Genomic DNA, 25,493 nt, shown 5'->3' on the forward strand with positions numbered 1-25,493 from the left:
AAGTGAAGTAATTAAGAGAGTTTGAGGTTTTTTTTATTCCCTGCCTGTGTTTCTCTCTAGTGAATTATTAAATAATGTGCTAAAGTGCAGCTTTTGAGTCCTTCATGATGAAAATGGGTCAAAGACCGTTTCATGTATGCCAAATTCTGTTTCTGCTGCTTTGCAAATTACTTTTCTGCAAATAATCTTTGCATAATTGTGTGGTTTGCTGCTTCTTACTTCCTTTTCAAAATACTTTTATAGTGTTACCATATTTTTTAAAGGTAAAAAGACTTAGAAAAGCAACAAAAACATGCATGTGTAGATATATAAACACAGTCAGTACATATGAAACAGATTATACTGTTCAGAACTTACTAAAATGTGACACCTGTTCAGCTGAAACATGTTTATTTCAAGGAAATCTGCATGCAATTAAATGGTTTCCTCTTTAACTGTATACATTTTTTGGTCTTTCAGCTTCTTCTCGCTTGGTGCTATCTTATCAAGGCTAGTAGATTCATACCTCATAAAAAGTAGGTCTGCAAGGATCTAGTTTCTAGAACTCTTCTGATTTGCATAAGATTTAATGGAATTGTCCTTGAATGTGGTAATCAACATTTAATATATCTTAAAGACACTCTTGTTACCCACTGGCTGATTAAAATAGTAATGTACTTTGTGTGGTAGGATACTAGTGAACTTTTGCTTAATGAAAAAATTGGTAATTTCATACCTCTGGGTTGTTTCACATAGGGAATATTATTAATTAGTTGCTAGTGAGATACTAGTTCATTACAATGATTCAGAATAAATTTATAAGAATAATTGGTTTAAATCATTAATAGATTCGGCAAGCAAGCAGGTATTGACATCCTAGAATCAGAATTATGTCACTCACGATTTTCTTTAGCCTTTCATTTCATGCTTAAGCCACATTTTACCTACAAAAATAACATTTTTTTTATTCCTATAGAGAACTGTATTTGCTTTTCTCTGTCTTTCTTATCTTCTGAAAAAAAAATGTACCAAATCATATAAATATTATTGAGCGATCCTGATGGAGTGGGTCCACTAGAAATGGTTTTCCCACCAGCAAAGGGTGATTTCTAGGAATTGTTGCCATCTCAGGTATGGGAAACATGCTGCTGTGGGCCTGTCAAAAGCTCAGACTGCTGTTGATGGATACTGCTGCATCATGGATGGTGGAATATAGTGAAATTTGGCATCTTTGCCTAATGCTCTACCAGCTACAAGACTAACAAGCATTCCATGATGAATATGGGTGATTTAAGAAAAATCAGAAAATGCTAAGAAATTTTGATTGGATACTTTTTTGAATCCCTTGTGTCCATTGGTTTTTTTTTGCCTTTTAGTGCAAAATGTGCTCTTTTTTTGTGCAGTGATGAGAGAGCAGAAAAAAGTGCAGTAACGTGAAACTGAAACTGATGAAGATTTGAAAGAGGATAAAAAAGATGGAATAAGTGGAAAGAGGATGAGAAAAAAGAACCATTGCAAACATATGCAGGGAAAGTCTTCATAACTTTTGCTTTACAAGAAGGGTAAGGGGCACTGCAGGGACTCAGTTAGTTACCTTTAGTCTTTTTCTGTAGAACCTAAGAATTCTTACCAGTTGGTTTTCTTTTTCACTTAGTATGTGTTTCTGCTATGGAGTAAGGGAAACAGGGCTCAGCCTGTGATACTCAGTGTGGACCAACAACTTAAAATAACTAGCCCCCAGTTTGAACACAATGTCAAATGCAGGCACATTCAAAGAATAGTAAATAAAAGCCATGAACAGATATTTTAAGTTTAATTTACTGCCTGTAAGCATGAAACAATATAATGTTTTAATGTATTTTTTCTCTAAAAAAAAAAAAAATCCCCAAACCTAAACCTACATACTTTTTAAAAAATCATTTTGAATCAAAAAAAAAAAAAAATGACCTAGGGTTGCCTTTATTTTGCCTATATTAGGCTACTGTGAATCCTTAATTGAGCATGAATTGCCTTCCTATAGAGACACTGACATCCCAAGAACACCTGGTGGTACTATTACTGCCAAACAAGAAAGATCCATATTGTTAATATTAATACAAGAATATTTAGAAATTTAATTCTTGATTTCCTGATGACTTTCACAGACTACTTAGACTGCTTTATTCAAAAGCCATCTCTATAATTCATCCATAGACCTTATTTCTGTAGAGCTTGTGAAGGGCCCGGAGCACAACTCTTATGAGGAACGCCTGAGGGAACTGGGGTTGTTTAATCTGGATAAGAGAAGGCTCGGGGGGACCCTATTGCTCTCTACAGCTACCTGAAAGGAGGTTGTAGTGACATGGGGGTCAGTCTCTTTTCCCAAGTAACAAGCAATAGGACAAGAGGTAATGGTCTCAAGCTGCAGCAGGGGAGGTTTAGATTGGATATTTGAAACAATTCTTCACTGAAAAGGTGGTTGGGCATTGGAACAGGCTGCCCAGGGCAGCGGTGGAAACACCATCCCTGGAAGTGTTAAAACCATGTAGATGAGGCCCTTAGTGGCACGGTTTAGTGGCGGTCTTGGCAATTCTGGCATAAAGGTTGGACTTGATGATCTTAAAGGTCTTCTCCAACCCAGTTGATTCTGTGATTCTATGTTAAGATTTCTGGGCTTGCCACTGCTGTGATAACTGCAGGTAAGATGAAAGTTGGAGATAGATTTAAAAAAAAAAATAAAAAAGAAAAGAAAAAAATGTGATACCCCATTCTTCATCACTAGTGCAGGGTTTGTATTTTGTGGTTATAGAAGATGGCATAGGCCATAATACAGTAAAACACTACAACATAATCCATGTCATAATCATTTTGTAAAGCGTATGTGAGTTATGAGAAGTGATACCCATAAATTGCAAGTACATCCGATTTAAAATTCTGCTGTGGTTTGCTGGCATTTGAGCTGAATAATGATTGTAGGGAAGAAAGCCCAGGTAATCTTTCTGCTACTGTTTGAGTGATATGAAGAGGCTTTTTTTTTTGTTCTGTAGATGTTATTACTAATGCAGTGACTTTTAAGCAACTTGATGTGACAACAAACCATAAGCAAAACCCCAGTGCTTTGTTTTAGATACTGTAAATTTTAGTGGGATTTTAGTGGGATTTATGTCTGAATTCTAATCCTACCTAAACTTTCTCCCTTTCTAGAGCTGGATATGGTTTTCTTTGTATATATTTAGCAAAAATGCAGTTCAATGTTACATCAGTTAAAAGTGGTTGGAAGCCAGTGTGTTTCAGTGTTCTTGATCATTTTATTTAAGATTTGACTTGTACTTCTCCTTCAACCCAGCATTATTTAAAAACCTTTTAATCCCTTGTCAAAATTCAGTAGGAGATCACCTATTTTAAGACTTGAAGTGGTTTAGTGCAAACCCAGAGAGGCACTTCACCCCACCAGAGGAGGGGCTTGAACTCACGTTGGTTGCATCCTTGGGAGAAAGTCAGTCGTCTCTCAAAGTGTTAGAATTTATGATTTGATTTCATTTGAAATTCAGTTTTTAATTAGAAATACACTACTTAGAGGGACATGTCTGCCTCACCAAAAGAGTATCATCTTAACTGATTTATTTAGAACCTTTTAATGTGCTAGGGCTGTTGCATGGAACTGTGATGTACAGAGGGTTTTGTTCCAGATGAAGCTGATAATGGTCCAGTAAATTGTACATGGATTAGGTGGTTCAGAAGCTGGAGAAGGGCTGCAGTCCTGCCATGCAAACTGGATGTGTGAGGAAAGGGAAGAACAGAGGATAAATCTGTACCTGCCTGTACTTTCTGATGCTAGTCGTTCTGCAGTTTCCCATGTTAAATGGCCTTGTATTCAAACATGATATTGGGATTCATCATAATTTGTTCTTAAATATCTGCTTGGCTGATATAAAAGAAGGAGAAAGTTTCTTGGAGAGTCATAATGGCTTTTAATTGTGGCTATAATAATTGCTTAGTTTCTGTTGTGCATTCCCCAGTGCTGGCTGCTGAATCTTCCACCTTGATACTGATGTGTTTATCTGTGTGTGTCATAAAAATCTCACTCATATAAAATCATATAAAACTCATGTAAAATCATATAAAACTATCCCTCAAAGCAATAAAATCCAATATGTCAGGGTGGTATATGTGCCCCCAGAAGAAGACTGGCCATTCTGCAGTACAAAAGAGCTGATATAACATCATGCTTTTGAGGCCAACAATAAGATACTTGTTGGGGTTGTTCAAAGCAGTAGCAATATTCATCAACATGCCAATGTCAGTTGGAGATGAGGCCAGGAATAAGGGTCTGTCAGTTTTCTCCTGGGAATACGCTAGGTGACAATCCTAATTGCTCTCTTAACACTTATAGCATACTCCCAGCAACATAATTTCCTGTAGGTCAGAGATGTGTTACCCCACTGGTGCCTGAAACTAATTAATTTCTTTCCATGTCAGTTCTATTCCTCGGGTAGGATTCTCACAGCAACAGAGAAGAGCTGCTCACAGGCATGGTTTGTAATTCTCTTAGACATGTCAGTTGTAAAACTTAAAAAGTATTTTTAATAAAAAACAGAAAGTCATTTTTATCAGCATAACATACTTCTAACAGTTGCAGTATTCCCAGATTATACATATAAGGAATTATTCGATGTGTTTATCAGAGTTTGATGTGATGCTTTTCTGCTGCAGGTGCATAGAGAAGACTCATGGGGAGTGAAATGGATCTTAGGCACTTGCTCTTATTCCTTGCTTTTATTTGTCTTTATTAAGGAAATACATTCTTGAAAATGAGATCTGCAAAACCCTGTAGTAGGGATGTGTCATGCACTATGTGTGTGGTGTATTGTTTTAAGACCAATAATCCTTATTGGTAGAAGGTTATGGTTTTTTTTCAAGTTTAAGCTCTGTTTTCAGTAAGGTTACTGGTTATTTTGGTACTTGTAAATTTGTCTTTTCTAATTTAGTTTGTTTAATTTTGTCTTTAAAACCTGTAAACCAGGTATTTTGAATAATACTTAAATTGATGCTTTCCAAAATACTGTATATCTTGTCCTCATCATAGAGCTACTGGGATCAGAAGGGGCCTCTGGAGCTCCTCTGGTTCATTCTGCTCCTACAAGCAAAACCAGTTTTTGTTTTCTTCATTTAACTGTCTTGTGAATTAAGTGAGATCATGCCTAGTAACTATGAGATTTTTATTTGGTTTTATCAAATAAAACATTGATTTGATTTGATTTGATTTTTTTACTAAAGGAAGAGTAGGCACTGGAGGAGAGGTGGTTGTTATAACTGGCCATGCTGTAACTGTAGGCCAAGATGAAGGTGACGGCATAGAAATTATTACAAAAAAAGGTAAACAAATATTTTAAAAGAAAGTAGATTCAGAATTACAGGGACCTGATTACCTCCATCCTCAAGCTCAGGTCAATCTAGTTTCTGAAACTGGACATGTGAATCTTCAAGTCATGAGTGCCATCATAAGTGGGAAGAGCAAGAGACATCAGGAAAAGTGGGGCCATATATTGGCTACCAGCTGGAAAATGCAATGTTATATAATCTTTAGTTATCCTTTCCCTCCAAATTTGTTGCAAAGGCTTGAAGGAAAATGCTACACGTTGTGTCTGTGCAGGAGAACTCTATTTTTGGACAAGGGAACCACAGCAGGCATTATCTGTCTGGACTTGAACACAAAGTTGTATGTGGCACCACATGGAGATGAAATGGGACTCCTGGACTATTGGCAGAAAGTGCTGGGTGAAGGTCCCAGTGAGGCTGCTCAGGGTAATTAAAGCTTGTTGGCACACTCTAGGTAATGACAGATCCCTTATTTTATGAATATAAAATGCAGTCTTTGATATCAGTGACAGCTGTTGGGTAGAATGGAAGAAAATAAAATCATTTCTGGGATAACAAAAAGATGAGGTGAATTTGGCCTGCAGAAGTGAAGAAGAGATGGGTGGATCTGGAGGAGTCAGTGACATGGGGAGGAAATAAGATGAGCATGGTCACCAGGGTTGGGGCACTCAGATCCAATGACACAATCAAAGCACTCGCCATGGGAAGAGGTAGATGAGAGTATGGTGCACACCACATGCATTACATGGGATTGAACTGAACTGAAATATATGGAGTGGGAATTTGGTACCCAGGAAGCTTGGTGGTGGAGGCTGGAAGAGTCAGCTAACAAGTGGTATTGAAAAAATATCTCCCATGGCTTAGTGTCTAGATCCTGCTGCTGACATCTGTTAAGGAGAAGCCATAATCTCGTTACAACTCCCCCCTTCTACTCTTTGCAGTGCTTAAGAATTTAACAAGAGCATTGTTTAAAATATAGTTATTCTTAAAAAAAAAACCCAAAACATGAATTCACAATAAAGTCTAAAAAAATGTTCTTAGCCAAAAACAGCCTTTTGTCATTTGCACATAGGCCAGACATTCTTGCGATGAGATATGGTTTCAATAGACAAATACATTGCTCATCACTTCAGCATGACAAAGGGTATTTGTCCCAGTACTCCTATGCATAAAGCCCGGAAAGAAAAAGAATGTAACAGTCATAGAAATACCTGAAGGGAGAAAAAAAAGAATCTGGCTGTGTACGAACTCAACCTGTAAGCAGCTACTTTGGATGCAGTTGTTACCACTAATCTGGCCAAAGATTCTCTGTGTTAATGTAGGGTGTAGAATATAAATACAGTGGTTACAGCTAGTAAGGCTGGCATGGTATCTGAGTGGCACAGTTAAGGGATAACCTGATCCCTAGTTCTGCAGCAATCGCATGCATGTGGCTTTTTGAGCACTCCAACACAGTAAAGACATTAGGCCAAGTGGATGTGGTCTCATTAATTCTTGAAGAGAAGCCAGCTGCCAGTTCTGGTAGTGCAGAGGCTAATTGCTGCCTGTACAATCTAATGCGCCTTGCTCAAGCTCCTTTAAAAGAGGTTTGCACATATTGTTGTATACCTTTACTGCTTCTGAGATTTAACTATGACCTTTTGCATGTGGTTTAGAATGCTGTTGTGTAAGAACAGTATTGGTGTTGTTCGTGTATAATAGGTGTATCATATTACTTTAACTCTCAGATCACAGTTGGATTTGATTTTAATCTGGCTGTTTTCATAAATAATGGCAAGTTAGAAACCACTCAGAGTGTTTGCGTGTTAAATTAGTTGTGGCAGAGGCTATAGGGTTTTTTTCTGAGTAGTTTGCAATTATCAATTATGGATTAAATACAGTGAGAATAAACAGAAGGCGCAGAACACTGCCTTTAATGCTGTTACCCATGTGGTTCATAACCCTTTCATATTGTTGCAGCCACAATTACCTTGCAGCCAGGAGTTAGCAGAAGAACCTGATTATGCCTCACAGCAAGGGGAAAATCCTCGTGCTGACTGTCAAAAGAGCAGGTATCATCAGATTTTGCCAGCTTCATGGCAATCAAGTGACAGCAAGACCTTTTTTCTCTTCTTTCAGATCAGGAGGAGCATGTACTCTTCTCAGAATAGTTTGCATGTGACATAACCCCCTCTAGGTTTCCTGAATCACTGGCAGTTTATGATTATGTATATAAATGTGAAGGTGGAGAGCAGGGCCTGATTTTGCACCAACTTTTAAATATGCAACAAGAGGTCCCCGTGTTATCAATACCCTCTGTATCTCCCCATTTGCTTTGAAGTGGCGGGAATGGGTCTGATATTGTCATATATGATAGAGCTTGTCATAGTGCTTCTGATTTAATGAATGCTATTTTTTTTGGAAAATTTATCTACATTGCACTTATTGATTTCAGCATAGGTATTCTCATGTAACACCTGTTAATTCAGCAGCATCACTATGTCAGACCTCTACTCCAATAAAAATAAGTCAGTAGTCATCTCATGTTGTTTCTTCTGTCTGTAGACCCAGGAGAACACAAAGTGAGAAAAAGCAGTTTTCTCATTGTAATGTGGGAATCCGACAGTGAAATATAGCAATATAGTGAAATGCAAGAAATGTTCCTACATACAGAAGTGTATACTTATATAGGAATATAGGGAAATATAGGGATATCGGAATCAGATGTGAAACGGCATGTTGAAGGCTAGGCTATAGGCAGTGGCAGGGCAGACAAAGGAGCAGTCACAGTCCAGTGCAATATTTGTAATAGCATCTGTTTCTGCATATGATGACTGCAAAAATTATATATATTTTTTTTAAATTAGGGCATTCACATTAGTACCAAAATAAATTGCATTTTATGTAAAATGGACTTGATTTTTCATATTCGTGAAACTGAAAGGAAATGAAAGCCCTCCAGACTTCATGGAGCCTGGAGGCTCCAGCTCCCTCCACCTTTTCATGAAATAACGTCTGTCATTAACATGAAGCAGAAAATAATTGTCAGACTTCACACAGCATCCTGAAATGATCCCAGCACATCGTGACTTCTTGGAAGAATTTTGAGTTAAAACTTGTCATAATCTTAGCAGCAGGTGTTGGGAGTTTCATTTATTTTTAAAAGTGTCAGTACAGTAAGGATGGAGCAGAACTTTTTTAGCAACAAGGTGTCGTGGTTTAAACCCAGTCAGGACCCGTTCACTATCTCTGAGTCCTTAACTTCTTAAATATTAAAATAAGTTATTAGAAAGGGCTAGTTTTTTGTAAATCCTGTTGTGCAGTCCTTGCCAGGACTTAAACCCTTCAGATGGAGCCACTGGCAGTATAAATGTATTTTAACAACAGTAAGTGCTAATGATATGTTCACAAGTGGTAAATTATTAAAAGGAGTCAGTACATTTTCTAGCCTATTTGGACAGTTGTATGGTTTGCTTATATTGAATTTAAAAACTGTAAAACAGTTTTTTTAAACCATTTTCTCTGAATGAACTGTAATTTTTTTTATAAGAAATGTTTCCTTTTCCCAGTAGCCATATAGCCTAAATTGCAGAGAAGCGCAGGTGGTAGTGTGCACATTTTGATAAATGCTTTCAAACTGGGGTATCTTAAAGCAGTTTCTCTTTCCTACCTTATTTCATTCCCTTGACAGAGGTGTGATTTTAATGCCTGTGGGGATTTTCACGGCTTTTATTGTACAGCAGGACTCTTTTCAAGTGCAGCTTTTTTAAGTTGTACGTTTGATTAGGTTCACATTAAAATTTTATTTTAGAAGACCAGACTGTGTTTATTAATTCCAGTAATGTATTTTTGCAGTCAAAACCAATTGCAAATGGATATTGTGTTGTCAGAAAGCTGTAGCATTGCGAAGCCAAACACCAGTCTACAAGGGGTCTTTTTACCCTATGGAAATCAGTCAATAGATTCAGGTAACTGATACAGACCATGGCTTACACCATCAATCATGGTGGACTTTATCACCATTCTGTAGGTCTGCATTGACTTGACTTCAGCGATGGTGACCAAGAAAAAGCAGAAAAGAGGGTGTAGAGTGGCACCAATTCTACCAATTGAAGGTGCCTTAAAATGCCATGTGTGTTAGGTTACCACATCATTTACAGGGATTGTCCTAACGTTTCAGATAAAACTTTCTACAGGTGACAGACACCTGTCTTGATCAGACTGTGTTTCTTGGGAAGAGTGATGGGCATCCTATCTAAATGGGCCTGTAGACTCTCAAAAGGCTATTGGCTACAGCAGTATCCCAAATTGTATATTTATTATTGTTGGGTTTTTTCTTTCTTTCTCTAAAAGTTATGACTGCAGTCTGTTTTTCTTTGTCCAAGTAACTGAAGGACCTCAACCAGTCACCAAGTGTAGACGGGTCAGTGTCTGATCCTTTGCTGGTTGCTCTGCAGAAGCTGCTGCTTCCTGGAAGAGTCCTATGGGAGAAAGCTCAAGTCCCATGGGATTTCTGGAAATGAGTATTTAGATCATTTAAACTTGTGAATAGTGTTAATGAGGGTTTTAAAAGAAAATATGGAGAAAAAAAAAAGTAGGTCTTCCCTGGTGGGTTTTAAAACCTTGCTGTAGGAAGACTATTTGGAGGTTACTAATTTGCTGATATTCAAGTTCTTTAATGCATTTTACCACTTTCCAGCATTGTACACTTGACCTTGTACAGAATCTTTTAATAAGGTTGATTTGAAGTATTAAGAACAAGGAATGTCAGAAATAAGCGGGGGGGGGGGGGGGAAGGGAAAAATCAGTTATTAACTTGAATGTAGCAGTAGCTCAAAACCCAGCATCTCTACTTCTCCGTATGATTTTCTTGGGTATTTCTGATTACACCATGACTTTTTATCACGGGAGATAAAAATTATCTTTATCTATCTATTTATTCTGAAAAGTGGTACCCGAATTTGGCAGTCTTCTGAAAAAACAGCCCTAGCTCTAAGCTAGTGTTTGCCTACCTATAGACCTAAAAATGTCTCTACTGTATTTTAGCTTGAAATCAATTTTGACTGACAAAATGCCCCTCAGGAGGCGAACAGAAAAGGCTTGGCTGTAAATATGATACTTCCAGCAGCAAGGTACTCCCACTGCGTAATAAATACTATTTTGTGCTGGGAGGCTGTGTCTGGGGGAAACAATCCCAAAATCCTGATAGAATTTATTCCAAGGCTGGACCACTTGTGTCCCTGATGCAAGTCTTCAAGCAAATATAATGATATATTGTTAAATTACATCATCCAAATGTATTTTTATTTATTTGACAAATTATATAGGCATCTTTAAGGGACTCTGTGTGGTAGGAGCTATGAGAGCCAGTGTTGGAGCAGGACTTTGATGAGTTAAGCTACGGAGGAGTATAAAAAAGCAAAAAGATAGGAAATCATCTCAAAGATTTTTAAATCTAAGACTTTTTTTTGCAGTCTAATGTAAAATCTGGGAACAGAGGCTGACATATGACCTTATCTCTGATTAAAGGTGTCTTACATCTTTTGTATTCACGTTTTCCAGCACAGCTTTGTAAATCATGTCATCAGTATATTTTTATCAGAAAAGTTCCTGGAAATGGTTAAAAAAATACTGTGCTTAAAGTAAATTGTTGGCAGTTTATCAGAAGCAAAATTACTGAAACTTCCTGAGTTGTAAGTGGTGAACTGGGTTACAAATTATAGGAAGAAAAATAATGTATGCATTTTATCTCTTAAATAATGTACTCATGTTTACAGTGATATGATAACACGCTTTGGTAGAGCTTTAGGAATGTTGCCATCTAATTCTGCTGTGGATTAAGGAGTTGAAGCACAGAAGTACAAGGTCTCCTGTCACAGTTTTTGGCATGTGCTCAGGGCAGAGGCTGTGCCCACTTGTGTGCAGCTGCATATCAATTTATGGTTCCAAAATACCCTCTGCTTGTGTTTCCCGATGATGCATCCTAGAAAGCCCCGGCAGCAGCTGTGACCTTTCGCCAAGTCCCAGAGTTTGAAGCTGAAGGGGCTGTAAAATAACCTCAGCTCGCCTGAAGGACAAAATATAGTAGCGGTTGGAAGGAAGCAGGCATTTTCCCATGGGGAAATGGTGGAGGCAAACAGTAGTGATGGAGTTTTCAGAGAGTGAAGGCAATTCCTCTGATGAAGAGTGCTGTTTCTCGGGGAGCAGTGATGAGTACTCCTGCGATGAAGCCCAGAAAGTGTCTGAGTCAGTGCTTGCAAGCAAGGCTTTCACATATTTATTTGTGGCATTTGATGGTGTCCATTTCTAATAATTACTTTTGCATTTAATGCCATGTGCTTCCAACAATTACTTTTGCATTTAATGCCATGCATTCCTAGTAATTACTTGTTGCATTTAATTTCATGCACTTTGCATAGTTACTTTCGAATTTAATGCTGTGCACTTTCAAACTTATAATAATTACTTGTTGCATTTAATGCTAAATGCTGTAGCTGGTGGATGCCTGTTGAAATATTACCTTTCAGAACATGGACTGACAATTTGTTTTGCTTGAAGGTGTCTGAGGTTAATTTGTAGATCAGTGGCATGGCCCTAGGTATGTTTGTCATTTTTATGCCTATGTGATGTGTTGGCAGTGTTTGGAAGTCTGAGTGTGTATTGTATTTCACATCTGATGCACATAAAGGTTTAATGTTTATATAGAGCTGAAAATACGTTGGTTTTTTTTTCCCTTCTGTTTTTAGAAACTTTATGAGATTTTTAATCCTGCTTGCACCCTGTTTGGTGAACATCCACTAACACAAGAGCATCTGAGATTTTTAAACCCACTACAATCAATTTCAATTGTGGAAACATAAAGCTGTTTTCCCCCATTGGTCTCTTCATTCAGTATTTGTGGAATGAGGCTCCTGCATAAGTGGAAAGAGTAGTGTTTGTAGGCGAGGTTGTGCAGGATGGCTTTGGAGATACCCAAACATACGGATTTCTTTCCTTAACACTTCATATGTGAGCCATTTAATCATTCATTTTTTTAAAAAATGTGTGGTTTTTTTTCCCCTGATTTATCAGTTATTTCTAACATAACATGAGGAAACCTCAGAGTTGCGTGACTTTGCATTACAAAAACCGTGTTGTTCCTCCAGTTTGAGTGTTTGTGTGAAGTGAAATGCCTTTTGGGAAAGTACCTTCATTCTACATTTATTTCATGCTGATTAAAAGTATGTATTAAGTTCAAGGTAGTGGAAACCTTAACAGTTACTTGTGCATTTTAATCCCTAATATTAATGTTTATTTAAAATGTTTGAACTGAAGCAACCAATAGCTGTATTTTACCTGTCTGTAATCATATAACTATAATATACTAACTGTAATCACATCTATAATCTGCGACTGTAAAGTTATAAAGTGGCTTTTTGTCACAGAAAAGTATCTGAGATAATGGAATAAATGTGTTAAGTTTTATCTGGAATTATTGAACAACCAAAAGTTTGCATACTCAGTGTATTAATATACTGGCAGAAGTTCACTACAGCAACATAATAGGCTATTAGATATTATCATTCCTTATCCTCTCTATATTTACCAAAGTTTTAGAACTTAATAGATATAATTGTTTTCTGATACTTAGCTACTTCTTTCTACTTGCTTTAAATTACCATAATTTTGTTTATCAGTATGGATAAATTAATACTAATGCACACTTATTTTAATTGAAAATAGACTGGAAGGCAGCATTTAAATGTAGGCTTGAATATTATTCATTTGTATTTCTGCTTGCTTTGTTATAAGGATATTAAAGTAAAGATAGCTCAGAAATAATTAAAGTCAATAATTAATTGAAGTCAATTAATGACTACCTCAAGGGGAGAGTGCATATTCCTGTAGGAGTGCACATGTACCACCCCTTTTTTTTTTTACTATATTACTGCTTTAATATCTCCAGTCTTTAAACAGGGGAAATGCTATTCCTAACAGCATTTTTAAATCTCATTTTCTGCTTCAGTGGTAATGTACAGTGGTTTTCCAGCCTAAATTAGTTAGGTGTGCTTAAAAGAGGTGGGTCTCTTTTGCCTGCAATCCCCTTAATGTTTCCTACATGGAAAGGTTTGGAGTCAATTTGAGTAAAACAGCTACTCTGAATCATGTATGTTTGTTTAGCCAATGCAGATAATGTAACGGCATCTCTTAAACCCTGATGAAACACTGAATCAGTCTGATTAAAATGAATTAACTTCAGATTGTATAACTTGGGCTGGCCACAGCTAAATTCTCGGTGGGTCAGGAAGAGGGGGAATACAAAGCATTTGGTAATGAAGACAAAGAAACAAATCTAAGTGCAATATTTTTAATTTCTGGAAAGCTGGTGAAAATAACCAGCACCGTGTTTTAATGTTGTGACCTTTCAAAAGTTCTTTACTAATCAGGCCCCTTTCACAGGCAGAGTTCCAGCCTCCCCCATGCTCATACAGCAAATGCAAGTCCTATACATTGTACCTACTCTGAGTAGCAGAGCTGACATCCTTCTTAATTAGATGCTTCATGTTCCTGCACTGAGGTATTATGTGGGGTTTCGGAGAGAAGGACATAAGCAGAAGACTAAATGTTCGTAAATAAATTTATGGATATAGCCCATATTTTGATAAAACTGTTTCTGTGCACAAATGTGCATAGTAAGGAATGAGGCTTTGACTAAAACAGGTAACAAGCATGGACTGATGCATAGCTGGATGTCTTATTTACAAGGGGAGCCTGTTTCTTTTTTTCTGCTCATGCATGGTTTTTAGCTTTTGCGGTTTTGAAGCCTTTATGGATGATGAACATCAAATCGATACAGGGGAAAAGCTTTGGAACCAAGAAATTTATTCCTGAAGTGCTTTAAGAATGTGTTTGGAAAAATAAAGATTGCCATGAAAGTAATACAGTTCATTTAAGAAAAGTATTTTTCCTTTCAGGGAGGATGTCAGAACAGCCAATGTCATTGCAGCTGAAGCGGTAACTTGTCTGGTCATAGACAGAGAGTAAGTACATAATTTTCATGCTTTGGGGTGGGGAATATCTCCAGTTCTCACCTTTCACAGTTTTTAAGTAGAGCCTTTGATCATTTTCTCCATTTAATTTTGAGTCATACAGTCACAGTATATATGTGTCCTTGCTGAAGTAGAGGAAAGGTCCTCCTAAATCAAGAAGATAAAACTCAGTAGTGACAAATGCAAGCAGTTAAGTGCAGAAAGACGAAATGGAAATAAATGGGGAGATAGCATTACTGTGGAAATGGATCCAGGCGTTATGCTTGAACACAGATTGCAGTTTTGGTCATCAAAATGTCGTGAAAGTCATCAAGCTTCTGGCAAATGTTAGAGCAAGAAGTTATTCTAGTCTATGTTGGGCTGGAGAGCCTGTGTGGCTCAAAGAAGATAGAAGAGATCAGGAGATCAGGAGACTAAAATAATGTATAGAGAATTTAAAGTAATTTGAGGGGATTAATCTAGAAAAGAAATGCATGGGATCTCCAGAAAACAGTGCTGCAAATTTAACTGTTCTCTACAGTTGTTGGGAATGGGATTAAAACAAAAATAGCATTACAGTGAAAATTCAGCCGACCTCTTGGGGTGGTTTTCTAGTTGTGAGGCAGTAAAGCACTGGCATAGACCATCAAAAGGTGCAAATAAATCTTCCACAGGAATCCATGCAAGAGAATGCAGTATAGATCTGTGAAACCATGAGAGGCGGGTAGATTGAATATTAGATTGAAGCAAATTTTCTTTGCTTCCACTGGTGCAAGAACCCAAAGAAACCTGCAGGAGGGAGGTGAAAGCTAAAAGGAAGTTTCTCTTAACATGGGGATCACTCACAGAGCCATAGGAAAATAAGAAAAGTTTTCGGGTGTTCAAAAGGAAAGGAAATCTACTGTTGTTTTTTTTAATGCATAGGACCTACTCAGGGCTAGGAACTTTCAGAGGGGTGTAAGATAGTACCGAGGCAAATATCACAAATAGTTTCTCTGTCCTTGAACTCCTCCCTGACACGTGGCAGTGTCAAAGCTCACATGCTGGGTTTGGAGTTACCTATTAAGCCCTTATATTATGATGGGATATATGATTCTGGGCTCAAGTATCTTGTAGGGTGATCTACATACACTTAATCCTGCTAAGCTGCAAGTGGTTTGTTTATAGTTATTTTACAGTCCTGCATTTCTAGAAATCTAGTCTTTTGTAATGGTTGAACTGGGGAATGACACTTAAAAAATCCGAGGTCTCCTGTTAACGTTTGTTTATGATAAATAAAAAAAAAATACGGTCTGTCCATTGAAAACAGATGGTGAACTTCAGCACTGTCAGCTGAGTGGCTTTCTTTTCACATAGACAAGCAAGGTAGCCTGGTAGATTAAAGTCACACTATCCCTTATCAATCTGTGAGGCAAAGAGGAGAAGGATTGACATAACTAGATAATTTAGCAAGCATTAATTCAAGTCAATACAAAGCAACAAGTAATTTATGCTTTTTTTTTTTTTCTGAACACTTCAAGAGCTCTTTTGGTCTTGCACTGTAAGCAATTAACTAGTAATTGCAGTCAGTCATTCCTGATCCTTTTACAGACTCTTTGCTTGTCCCTTGTGCCTATTTTTCTGTATATGATGCCCTTGAAATAGTAAGGAATTACAAGTCAAATTTAAACTGATGAAGCTGTAGTTAGTCTGTACCAGAGATTCTAGTGATGCTTGAATTAGTAACAGAGAAACACTATTTATAAGAATTCTATTTATAGTGCAAGAAAAGTAATGTTATTTATAACACTCTGTAGTTCAAGAAAGGTTGTCTTATGTCCTGAGTGGTTCTGACTTTCTTGTCCTAGCTTTTCTCTTAGGATATTATTTTATAGGCATGTGAATAACTGTAGAAGCTAATTTTAATATGGAGAAAACCTACTAAGACTTGTATAAATTTGGAATACTATGAAGATGCTGTTCTGTTAATGAGAAAATAAAGCATTTCTTTAGATCCAGATACACAGAATATTACAACATTTGGTTTGTTATGGTGGTCATGGTAAATGTTCACACAGAGTTACACGCAAGGTGGCATAGGAAATTGGAAGTCACCTTTACTTACAGGAGTTCTGCACAAGAGGAGTGATGCATGTCATTAAGGTTGCCTAATATTTTTTATTACAAGATAAGCTCTTAATCAGATGTGCCTACTGATGCAGACATATTTATGCTCACTGTGTGTCTCGATCAAAAACATTCCAGGAAAATTGATGTTGCCATTTCAAAGAACAACTTATAGGAAAATATCTTTTCCTTAATGGTCAATCCATTTCCCTGAGAAACTGGAGAATTTTAGTCTGACAGTAGGGCTTAATATTACCTGTTGGCATTACCTTGTTATCAGGGTAACTTTTCTGGCTTCAATGTAAAAGTATTCCCAAGGCATCAAAAAATTGTTACACAGAACACCTGAAAACCACACTGCTAATACAGCTGCCGTACTCCCATCTAGTTAACACTTGAACTGTAAGAGTCACACTTTGGTATCACACCAAATTATTTCTAAGACAGATGGAAGACTGGTCTCTGGATTTGGCAATATGAACAATTGTAGGGTTGAACAATTTGCTGACAGGTTTTGAGTGTAATAGTAGAGGAAAGTTTCCTGATAGGGATGGGCCAGGCCACCAAGGCAAGCTCTGGAAAAGTTGGGTTTGAGATAGGACATTGCTTAAGCATGAAAAGATGAAATGGTTTGCCTAAAATCATACCTGAAGTTCAAAAAACATGTATTACAATGCTACAGGGGTGAAGAAGTAGGAGGTGAAAATACCGTGAGGAAAGCCAAACAGTAGTAAGTGATGGGTCTTTCATTACCAAACTCTCATGATGTTGATGTTAACCTTGCTTTTTGATTTCCTTGTGAAATAAGAAGGCCATTACAGGCACAAAAATACAAAAAATATAGCTGTTTCTTGTAAATCTATGTAGACATGCTTTGCAGGAATGGATTTTGTGCAGCCTTTTCTGATGTAGACACTAGCAGAGCTGTGATCTAACAAAGAAAAAGTCTTGCAGTGCTTTTGATGTGTTTTGACTTTGAGCCATTTTTCTACCACTTGTCCTTGTCCTGAAAATATTTGTTAGAAAGGACAAGATTAACATTCTTTCCATCTTGCAATTATCCTTTAAACTGCTTTCCTTTACTAGAATAATGAATTCCAGTGGATTTGATGGATAGACTGTTTGGTGGCTAAGAAATTGCCTGGATGGTCACATCCAGACAGTGGTGGTCAATGACTCAATGTCTGGATGGAGATCATTGATGAGCAGAGTCCTTCAAGAGTCTGTACTGGGACAAGTACTAATATGCACTGGTATAGTGGGATATAGACAGTGCAATCAAGTGCACCTTCAGTGAATTTGCAGTTGACACCAAGCTGAGTGTTGCAGGTAATGCACCTGAGAGACAGGATGTCATTCAGAGGGACCTGGACAAGCTTGAGAAGTATCATGTGAACCTCATGAATTTCAGCAAGGCCGAGCATAAGGTTCCGCACCTGGGTCTGGGCATCCCCCTGCTATCAACAAAGGCTGGGAAAGGAAGGGATAGAGAGCAGCCTTGGGGATACTGGTGAATGAAAAGTTTTACATGAACCAACAATGTGCACTCGTAGCCCAGAAAACCAACTGTATCCTGGGCTGCACCAAAAGAAGCATGGCCACCAGGTCAAGGGAGGTGATTCTGCCCCTCTACTCCACTCTCGTCAGACCGCCACCTGGAGTACTATGACCAGAGCTGGAGTACTCAGCACAGGAAGGATATGGACCTGTTGGAGTGGGTCCAGAGAAGGGCATTCAGAAAACTTAGGAAAAGTTTGACGTGTTCTTTTAAGGTAATGAAAGGAAGAAAAGGTAACAGCATGTAGGTTGATAGCTACAAGGGAAATATATTTATTCAGGGAATGGAAGTTACTGAAGCTCAGCGCATGTGATCCTTGAGCTGGAAGCTGTATAAGGACAGGATATTATACACTGTAGTTCATGGAGGAGAAAAAGCGAGAGTTTGAGCTGCAACTGGAAATGATTCTCGACTTCAGATTTGGAAGACATGGAGAAGTGGATGGACAAAGAACTGAAGCATGACAGACACCACCTGAAGCATTGAAGATACCAGCTGAGACATCACTGGATGGCAAATGTCTCAGTAAGTACCATAGTTGTTCAAAGGTAGCATTCATGAACAGGCAGAAAATGTGACCTAAGAGGGGGAAGAAAGGCACAAATTAATAGGTTTGTTGTGCTGGGGAATGAACATGAGCAGCAGACAGTTACAGAAGACGACAAAGCAAGGAAGAACACCAAGCTTCAGACAAGAATAGGAACCTGTGAAGAAATCCAGGCTGTGTATGAGTGAAGAAGGGAGATTTTGAAGACATTATGGGAAAATATTTAAGGAGTCTGTTGCAAAACTGGGAATTGTGCAAGGAGCTAGAGAGGGCAAACTGAAGCCTCCCAAGCAGAAGGAACCTCGCACACAGAGGTAATGGAAATATGATAGAGGAGTGTATGTCAAAGATACAACTTAGTAATCAGTAGGAAAAATTTCTAGGTAATTTCCTGTTATATTCAAAATTATAACATGTCCATGCACTCTGTCATTGAAGAGAAGGTTCCACCAACCTGATAGGGAAAATATGAGGTGGTGACAAAGCTGATCAAATGAGGATGACAGCTTTGCTCAGCACCTGACAGGCTGGTGTCTTCGTGTTCAAGCTTAATGGTAAGACAGGGTTGATTTAGCCAGGCTGTCTGGAGGGAAGGAGATATTCTTCCTTTCAACCCATAAAACATAGAGGGAGGCTTAGAAATTGGCTTCAGAAATTCAGCAGAATCCACATATTATTCATGGTAATTGTAAAATGATACATCTGACCAGTTCAAGGAATGGTAGAAGCCTTTGGATAGTTGGGGAGCCAGGCAGCTCATTGCAAAATATACAGTTCTCTTCTGATCAAACTTATTATCTAGGTAAACATACTAATATTTTATAACAGTTATTAGTTGTCAGATGTCTTTTATTCATTTTTATTTCCAAGAGCAATTTTTTCTTTACAATTCACATGCTTTCTGTGTTTATTACTTGCTAAGAGCCTATGTGAAATAAAATCAAGAGCGTTGCTAGTTAAGTTTCCTATTGTGATACTGCAGTAATTCATCCTTTGGGAAGAAACAAATTGTGGGAGATTCACAGTGTTGTTGGCTCCAGTGTGTTTCAATCTTGGCCCTGTTGAGTTCATCCTAGGGAATTTTCAGGCTCCCTGGAGGGGTTATTAGATTTGTTGCAGAAGCAAAGATTACTTGACTGGGGAAAAGTTAATAATTATAATGTGCTGGCTTTAGTGGATTGGTCCTCCAAGAAATTTTCTATAAAACATCTTCTGATAAAAACTGTAGACACAAATGGGACAATTTTGAGTATCTGTTCTGTAATTGATTTGCATAAGCATGTACAGACACTTTATTTGCAGCTGCTTTTTATGGGGATAAAGCAGGAGGAAAAGGTTCAAAACTCATTTCTAACATTATGATCATCGTTGGCCCCCCTGAGAGAGAAGTTAGTGAAACTTTTTCAGTATTTTTTTTCCTTCACACATACTTCTTGAAATTGGAAATATTCATTCTTCTGAGCTGTAAAAATATTTACACCAAAGTTGATTTAAGTTCATCTTTTATTTATATACGACTATCTTTACATATGACTTATGTTGATAACAGTATTTTCCTGGAGCGCTGAGCTTGACCAGGTGTAAATTTTGTGGGTGCTGGGAGTACAAAAATATCTAATGCAAATGTTAGAGAAGCTGAAGGATAACAGCCACTAAAACTCAAGGCACAGCTGCTGCTGACAGAGGCCAGTAGTGCTGCAAAACTATGTGGTGTTTGCAGGTATTGAGTGCTAAATGCTGTTTTTTCTGCTTATTGTCTTCTTTAGTTAGACATAGACAGGATTTTTAAGGAAGCTTTGTAAATATTTCAGGTACTTTCAAATTCTTCACTTTTGAGTTTATGTTTTCTGTGTTTGAAAGCCTTATTTTGTTTTTCAACAGGGATAGCCATGAGATGTCAAGAAAGGTTACTGTATCAACTGTGTCCTCTTGGCAACGGAAATTGGAAAAAATAAAATAAAAAAGTATTATCCTTACATGACTGACGCTATACAAGCTGAGCTGAGTTCCCTCATTGGGTATTTTAGGTTTTACTGTTTTTCCCAGTTAGGGTGAAGTTTATCCATGGAGAAAATTGGCTGTGAGGAGAGAATAGAAAAAGCGAAGAGAGAAGGCTATGCAGAATAAAAATACTGAGCAGTTTTCTGATTAAATTCTTGGGGAAGTTGTGAGCAAGATGATACTTCAACAGCACTGAGATGGGGAATAAAAAAGTGACTTGAGTGAACATCAGTATCTTGCTGAGTCCTAAGTCTTGCTTAACATATTTTAATAAAAACTTAAAAACTTACTGGTATTAGACAAACTGTTATTCAGTTTGGTGACTTTTTTTTATTTGCCTATTTAATGTTTCACTAGACACAGATGTATTTGCATTGCCAAAAAACATTAAATGTTTAACCCTGCCACATTTTCCTAACCACATGAAAGCAAAGCCAGACTAGCTATTTTAAATTGCATTTTAAGCCTTAGGTCATGTCTCATAGCATTCCAGGAGGATTATGGTATTCCTGTCTCTCACTTAATTGCCTAATTATCTGTTTGTGGTGCAAATGAGCATTAACATACACATCTTGCTTTGTGTTTGGCCTCATCCAATGGCACATCTTCAGCACAAGAAAGACAAATGTTGATGTGTTGAATGAGCTGAATTTGTCATATTTTCACTGCCGAGAAAGGAATTTGGGGTTGAAAAGATACTCTGGTGATTAACATGTCTTCATACTGAAAATTATAGCCTGCCTAGCACAATTTCTGTGCACGAGTAAAGGGTTTTTCGCCTTCTCTTCCTCATTAATGAGTTCCTGTTGCTTTCCCTGTGCTGCATAAATTATTTCCTAGATTTTATCATTTAAAATATTATGAATTAAAGAAAATTGAAAACTCAGGGAATTTGTGTGGGCAGAGGATATTTCCAGAGTGGTGATGACTGTAATTATGCAAAAGGCCACCCTGGAAAGGTCCATTACAGCAGCTGTAGATACAAACCAGTACAAATACCTCCCCGACTGTGGCCTTTTGCCTTATATTTATTACAATAATGATTAAAATATGTTTTTTTTTCCAGCTGCTGTTCATAAAACAAAATAATTAAGCCTCCTTTCATTTGTCTGGTAGTCGTATCATCACTCACCACACATGTGCACGGGGTGCCTTGCTTAGGGTCAGGCATCTCCTGATACAGCAGTACACTTAAGTACCCACTTAAGACCATACCACGTGTTTAAGCTGCTTGGGCAAAGTGCGGTCCAAACAGTTTAATTGTGCTCAAAGGCCAAAGTCACCCTGGTTAACCTTGTGTGTCACAGGATATTGTGTTTCCCACAGCTGCCCTCTACCCAAGCCAAATACATCAGGCTGGTGAATGCTGCTTATTGCTGTGTTTTCACAAACAGCTGGGATTTGGAACTCTTCAGCTAGTAGGTTTTTAATATGCCGCTCTTTATCCTATATAATATCAAGTGATCTGAGACCAAGTGATTTAGGGGAGGAAATGCAAACGACCTGCACACCGTTACCTTTATTAACCTGCCCTGTATCTTCCTCACCCACTGAATAGCATTAATTGCTTTTCATCCTAAAAGTCTTTGTGGAGAGAGGGCCATACTAAATATACTGTTCTTCTTCCTAAATTTATAAATATGGCCTTAAATGGTGATAGTTTTTCTCAAAAATTTTTCAACTTTTCAATTAAGACTTTTTCAACTTCTTATTTGCCATTTCTGTTCTTTGTTTCTATGTTTGGTGCCTCAGGAGTGTCACGAATGTATAGAAGCCAGACGAACTGCAAGACTTTAATTTCTGAAGCTGTGACCTTAAGGCAGAGATTAGTCAGGAGACTGTAGTTTACAGCACTGTCCTTTCAAATTAGCCTAACTGTTTTCTCATTTTACAAGTGGTGCTTTCTATCTTGAAAAAAAGAAAGCCTATGTGTGGTAGACATGCTAGGAATAATGGAAATATATAGTAGCAAACTATGCTTTGTACCTGGAATATTTTCAGTTATAGGTATTAATTCATTTCAGTTATTAAAAATACTCAGTTTCTTATTTAGTCTCTGATACTGTGTAGTATCAATGCCAAAGACATAACAGCTGTATTTTAGGGTTCTTTTCCTCTGGAGTGTTGCTTGTTAATTCATTAAATGGTCACTGAGTCCATTTGTTTGAGTCACCCACAATATAAAAAGATTTTTAGGTTCTTTTTCTCATATGTCTGTGCCTTTTATATATCCCCTGGGACAGAGGATGGTGTCAGGGGACGTCTCAAGCTACTCGCAGCTTGTGCAGAAGACAGCTCAGCACTTAGTGTATCAGGCACTCCTAACATTTCATGCCATCTCACTCAGTTTAAGCCAATTGAAGTCAAATTTCCACTTAAATGTCATTAAGAAATATGGCTGATGATAATTTGCCTGCCTCTTTTTTTTCATTTGTCTTTGCTGTGGTTTTGGCTGCAATTTGTCAAAAAATGAGAAAGCCAAAATACAGAAACAAAGATTATCCTTCACTTTGAAAGCAGAGGGACTTCTAGGGCTTCTGATTGGAGGACAGGGATATGGCAGTGGCACCTTACCATCATGGGACTTACCAGGCACATTGACAGATTTACTCTGAAATTTATATCGGAGGGAGGAAAAGCTTCAGCAGTAATTTCAGTAGGTTCGGTTCCTAAAAGAGCTGGATAAATAAGTTTTGATTTTCTTGATATTAGTTATTGCATTTCCACCTCTTCTCCAGCATTTCTGAGGTCATAATTCCCAACAGATGCACAACCCTGGCCCTGGTTTGATCAGTCACAGCCATCCCTAGCATTGAGGTATGGCCCCTGGTTGCTGCTGAAGAGCTGTGTTGGCATGCTTGGCTCGCAAGCAGAGACTCATCCACTAAAAATGCCCTTTTATTTTTACAGCTCCTTCAAACATTTGATTGGTGGCCTAGATGACGTTTCCAATAAAGCCTATGAAGATGCAGAAGCAAAAGCAAAGTAAGTGCCTGCTCTGTGTTTAGCATAAAATCTTAATCTTGCTTTTATTGATGGTACATCACTGCAATTCAAAAAATACTCTGCTTTGTCTTAACATAATAGTATAAAACAGCTTAAAAAGTAGTGGATCAGACCAGTGCCAAGAGCCAGGTGGTCCCAAGGTCCATCTTAATCACACTATTTGATTCCTCAGAAGTACTGGATCTTCAAAAAATTCTCTTAAATAATTTTAAGGTGAGAAATTACACATCTTTAAAAGCTCTCATAGTGAAGGAAATTGTTATCGAATACTTTGAATTGTTCCTTCAGAGAACTCTGATCTTTCTCAGACATTTTCACAAAGTCAAAACATGTTCTGAGATAAAGAATGGGAAATTGATTTTGTCATTTTTGAATGAACACTAGGGCTATCTTAATGTGAATTAATATATTCATCTAAAGTCCTACTATAAATATTCATTCCTTTCAGAAGTGAGCTGTAGTGTATTATGATTTTAAAATATTTGCAGAAAAATCCTACTCTATATTCGTTCTTGATCTAAAATTTGTTTTTAATAAGAAAGCTTTGTTATGTCTGTACTTTGATTGTATACCAACAGTAAAGCTTTTGAAGAGGAACATGTTCTGATTAGAGGAATTCTGAATATTAGCCAGTATGATTCAAAGGCAAAAGTTGTTTAAAAGAAAACTGAAGTTGCTTTATACAAAATTATTTTACTTTCTGCCTTCAAAATTATTTTACTTTTTCTCTTTTAAAATAATTTTACTTTTTTATTTTTTTAATTACCACAGTAAAAGAGTGGATAGGTGTTTTCTTGAAGTCAAATGCTCAGTGTGACTGTTAATAAGGGTTCTGCAGCCATCTAAATTTAAAATTGCTCTTAAGTTATGCATAATATCTTCTTATTAAACAAGAAAGGTTTGAAATAGTATATAACAAAAGATATTTGACACAAAATTAGAATCCTTAACTAGATAGTTGATTAAAAATAACTTTTTGTTTGTTGGTTTCAGAAGCTAAATATGCATCCCAAGAAACTTAGTTTCTTAAAAAAAAGACTTGCTAATACTACAGAGTACCCACAAATTGAAATAGTATCTTCTTTTTTATCATCATTGAGTGATATTTGAAATACATTTTTAATCATGTTTAATGTATTTTAAGGTACTAGAAGGCACCATAGGGTTTGGAACTGTATTTCCCAGCCCCAAATCAAATATGTAAGCTTTCTTATTAGAATGTTTACATTCCTTTAAAATGGAGTTGGTATGCAGGAGGCTATCAGTCTTTTTTACCATCCCAGAAAGTATGTATTTTGAGCACAGAATGCAAAGTGAAATAGGGACAATGCTGTAGCAGCAGATAACTAGGTATTAGATATTATGGATATATATGTATTATCATATATACTAGCTATTAGTAGCAGCTGAAAACATGGTATTTCAAGGACAGTATCAGCTTATGCAAAGCAATACAGCTTCAGAGAGAGTCGGAAGTATGTCAGGCATGTGCTATTATTGTTTTAGATTATTTTTTGTTTGTTTTAGTATTACTATTTGGATTATATTGATTTCCATTTGAACAAAAGGAAAGAAAACATTGTAATGAAACTGGGGATTTTTGCTTTTAGTAATCACAGAAGCTTTTATAAGGTTACACCTTTAGCACCAAGCGTAATTTGCAGTACGGACTCACCATTCCCCATTTCATAGTTTGTCTTTTCACATCTATGAATTTAAGCTTTATGGAAATGTTTGTGTATGTAGGTTGTATTGGAGGCTTTTTTAAGTTAGTTCTGAGTTTTAGGGGAGGGCTTTCAGGATCCCCTGGGCACTTTATAACATGTGTTGAGGGGACTGCAGTTTTGGACCTGTGTAGAATAAACTCTTCATTTTGGGAACCAACTCAGCAATTGTTGACTTTAACATTTTTTAGTTTTTCTCTTTATTCCTCTTCTTTTCTTCTAAAGCT

General features: G+C 37.3%; 1 protein-coding gene across 6 annotated transcripts in view; it reads left to right on the top strand.

Moving 5' to 3' along the window:
• The window catches only part of PRKG1 (protein kinase cGMP-dependent 1), a 492,239-nt gene that overhangs the window by 399,518 nt on the left and 67,228 nt on the right, over positions 1-25,493 (top strand). For all 6 annotated transcript variants that reach the window (XM_062637910.1, XM_062637908.1, XM_062637911.1 and 3 more), the window contains exons 8-9: positions 14,271-14,336; positions 23,447-23,521. In XM_062637910.1, the coding sequence (XP_062493894.1) occupies positions 14,271-14,336; positions 23,447-23,521 (141 nt within the window). The remainder of the gene's footprint in view (positions 1-14,270; positions 14,337-23,446; positions 23,522-25,493) is intronic.

This window comes from Pezoporus occidentalis, unplaced genomic scaffold, assembly GCF_034315485.1.
Source record: "Pezoporus occidentalis ecotype Australia unplaced genomic scaffold, CSIRO_AGI_Poc_V1 ctg54, whole genome shotgun sequence".
Lineage (NCBI taxonomy): Eukaryota > Metazoa > Chordata > Aves > Psittaciformes > Psittacidae > Pezoporus > Pezoporus occidentalis.